This window comes from Phalaenopsis equestris, unplaced genomic scaffold, assembly GCF_001263595.1.
Source record: "Phalaenopsis equestris unplaced genomic scaffold, ASM126359v1 Scaffold227878, whole genome shotgun sequence".
Classification (NCBI taxonomy): domain Eukaryota; kingdom Viridiplantae; phylum Streptophyta; class Magnoliopsida; order Asparagales; family Orchidaceae; genus Phalaenopsis; species Phalaenopsis equestris.
This window is the reverse complement of record NW_018245863.1, coordinates 2,451-5,638: the sequence shown is the minus strand read 5'-3', so window position 1 is coordinate 5,638 and position 3,188 is coordinate 2,451. Positions and strand designations below refer to the sequence as shown.

Below are 3,188 nucleotides of genomic sequence, written 5' to 3'. Positions count from 1 at the left end.
AATTGATTCTTATAAGACTCTAGCCATGTTGCAACTCTCAACATGCCACTATGAAATCTCATGCTCAATTTTCACTATTATAGAACTTAACATTTAGGAAAAGATTGATAATTTCATCTACAAAATAAACTTTTTCTAATAATATCAAAATTATCATTCTTTTTCACATTGCTTTACTCTTTTCATGCAAAAAACTAACTAAATCCTACATTATTACATCTATAAATTTTGGATAATCATCCGTTAGTTTAGCTTGAACAAGTACCATGCTCTCACCAAATTTTTGTTAGACATGACACAAAATAACAACACCATATTCAATAGATTGAGATGTCATAAGACAAAAGCTATTTGAGTAACAAATCATATCCTAAACATCATCACATCAAGTGCCGCCTATGAGTACACTGTTGTTTTCTCCAAGCAAGGAAAGTCATCACGGTTGATAATCATTTCTCATAAGCTTCTGATGGCACCCTAAATTCAAATCACAAAGAACTTGCATGGCTCAAGACAACCATAATGATTAAAGACGGCAATGGGTGGAAATCATGCGAACAATGATTACCCACACTCACATTTCCGCATGTTGCAAAGCTTGATATGACTTGTCATAAAACCAATAGGTAAGTCGGTACGGACGGTCAAAAAGAAAAGTTATTTTGGTCGATCTTATGAGTGCCACACTTAACCAAATTGAGGCATGATTAGTTTTCATTTATAAAAATAGCACTCTTTTACTATATCAAGATATATAATCTCCTAAAAATAAGTCAATGAATAAACATATTGTGATTTATAAAATGAATATTTATTATTCAATAAATAATAAAATAAAAGTACTAAGAGCATTATTTCAGGTGAGTCACGATTCGGTTTGGGACGATGAGGCGAAATTCAAGCCATCTTCTGCTAAAAACCAGGTCATGACGTTTTGACCTTCAGTTCCGCATGCGAACGCGGCGGTCGTTTCAGCCAACCCGCAGATTAGAGCCGTTGGATCATGCGATCAATCCAAACTTCGGGGGCGACTCCCGCACAGATCGACGGACCCAGAACGAGTCGGATTAGTGGAGCAAGGAGATTAAGCCGGACTCCAAATACCCGCAAAACAACAATTAAAAATCAATTTTTTAGATCCATTATCAGCTTATTTTTCTCCGAATACTATATTTACGTTCATAATTGGAAAATATTGTGTTTTGTTGCGGAGGAGAACAGAAGGCTTGAAGGTGTTAACCAGAGATTGAGAGGAGAGCGAGGGGAAGGGAAATCAGAATTGCTGATTGAACTTTGTCTTGATAGATTGTTATCGTTCGCTGTGATTAATCGTGAGTGATTAATTTTACTGTCGTGTGATTAGTTTTACTTGCATTTGATTACAAAGTTAGTTATTTTTGAGACGAAATGCTTTGATGCATTTGCGTAGCTTTTCATCTGTGTTTTAAATCAGTAATTTTTAGCTGTTTGTGATTTTTGGTTCATGGTATTTTCTTTAGCGATTTGAAGATTTGCAATGCACTTGTTTTGAACTTTTATGATGAGATTGAAGGTATAATTGCTGCTGTTCGAGGAGTTATATGTTGATATAAAGCTTATCTATTACGTTTAAGACCTAATCGGTTATTACCGCATCTTTTGGAGGAGTTTCGATGTTTTAATTATTGGTTTTCAGTTGATCGAATGTAGGAAGGACGATGCTTCATTCGGATGCGTGAGGATTTTGATACTGTTGTTGCAGAGCTGATATTTTTGATTTATAACTCCAGTTGGTTGATTTGAAATCAATGGTTTTGAGGAATTGAATGTTAGTTGTCATTTATGCGTTGTGTTGTAGCGGATCTCTCCGGCGAACTGTTTAATTGTTGCATTTGATTGTTTTAGTTACCAGACACACATGTTCAAAGTTTTCTTACTTTTGATTGGTTTGATTGTTTTTTTTTTAGGTTTGGGTGACAGGGATATTGTGAAAAATGAGGTTGAAGAAAGGGACTAAGGTTGAAGTGGTGAACAAGCGGGAAGATCCTTCAGGGTCATGGTGGTGTGCAGAGATCATTTCTGGAAATGGGCGTAGCTATTATGTTAGATATGATAGAAATCTACCTGATGCTGATTCTTCTGTGGAAAGAGTACCAAGAAGCTCCATCAGACCCTGCCCTCCAGCTGAGAGAACTCGTTTGGATTGGATGCCGGGTGATAGTGTTGAAGTGCTTGATAACTTCTCATGGATGCGTGCCAAAATAATAATGTTTTCTCCTGGGCTAAACTACTCTGTTAGGCTCGTTAGTTCTTCCGCAGAACTCATTGTCCACGCATCTTGCATTAGGCTAATCAAACGTTGGGAGGATAACAAATGGGTTATTATTCCAAAGGTATAATCTTTGAATCTTTCTCTGATATTATGCCATTAGTTTTTTGTTTGTTGGTTAGAAGGCATACATGCTATCTCTTTGTTTTTCTTTTTGTACACTTGAAGTCATTGTATATTAAGAAGAACATCATGATTCATCCTGGTAACAAACTAAAGTTAATTATTGGAGAATGATGTACTTAAATTTACTGCTTTTCTCTTAATAACTCTTGACTTGAAATTGGGTCTAAATATGTGCTATTTCCTTTCAGGATGCCGGAAAACGATGTTATAAAGTAACAAATGGGATCTCAAATGAAAAGTTAATCTCCACTGTACCACGATACATTGATTATCTAATGCAGGCTAACAAAAATATAGAGGATTCTTATCAGAGTGTTGCTAGGAATGTGAAGAAAAGGTCGAGGAGTTGCCTCCAGGAAGTTGAAAAATGTACCGGGCCTTTAAGAAAGAAGACGGCTGTTGAGAAGGAAGGTTTTCGTCACGGTGTCTTTGGATGTAACCCAATGTTGGAAAAGGTAGATGCTGTTCCTCCATCACAAACATTGCTTGGCGAAAGAAATCTACGTAATTCCTTAATCAACATAAACAGAGGAATCTTTGAAGCAATTCAAGTGGTTCAAAGGGAAAATGCTGACAGTGAACATTATCTTCGACTCATGCAAGAACGTACTGATGCTGAGAGTGTCTCGTCCTCTGTTGGTAGCTGTGGTGCTAACAAAAGCCCTTATAGGTCAACGGGCCATCATTTTAATGACAGTGGTCAATATATGGAATCTCATAATGATTTCTTGCAAGCTTCTGCTGCTTTAGGAAG

The 3,188-nt window shown here is 36.6% G+C and overlaps 1 protein-coding gene across 2 annotated transcripts; it reads left to right on the top strand.

The window, feature by feature from the left end:
- Positions 1-895: 895 nt before the first annotated feature.
- LOC110037955 lies at positions 896-3,188 on the top strand (the record flags this gene model as incomplete). 2 transcript variants are annotated; one of them, XM_020742703.1, is given in 3 exon segments in its annotated part: positions 896-1,331; positions 1,960-2,372; positions 2,623-3,188. In XM_020742703.1, coding segments are annotated over 2 exon segments (965 nt in total), but the record flags the coding sequence as incomplete, so codon positions are not given.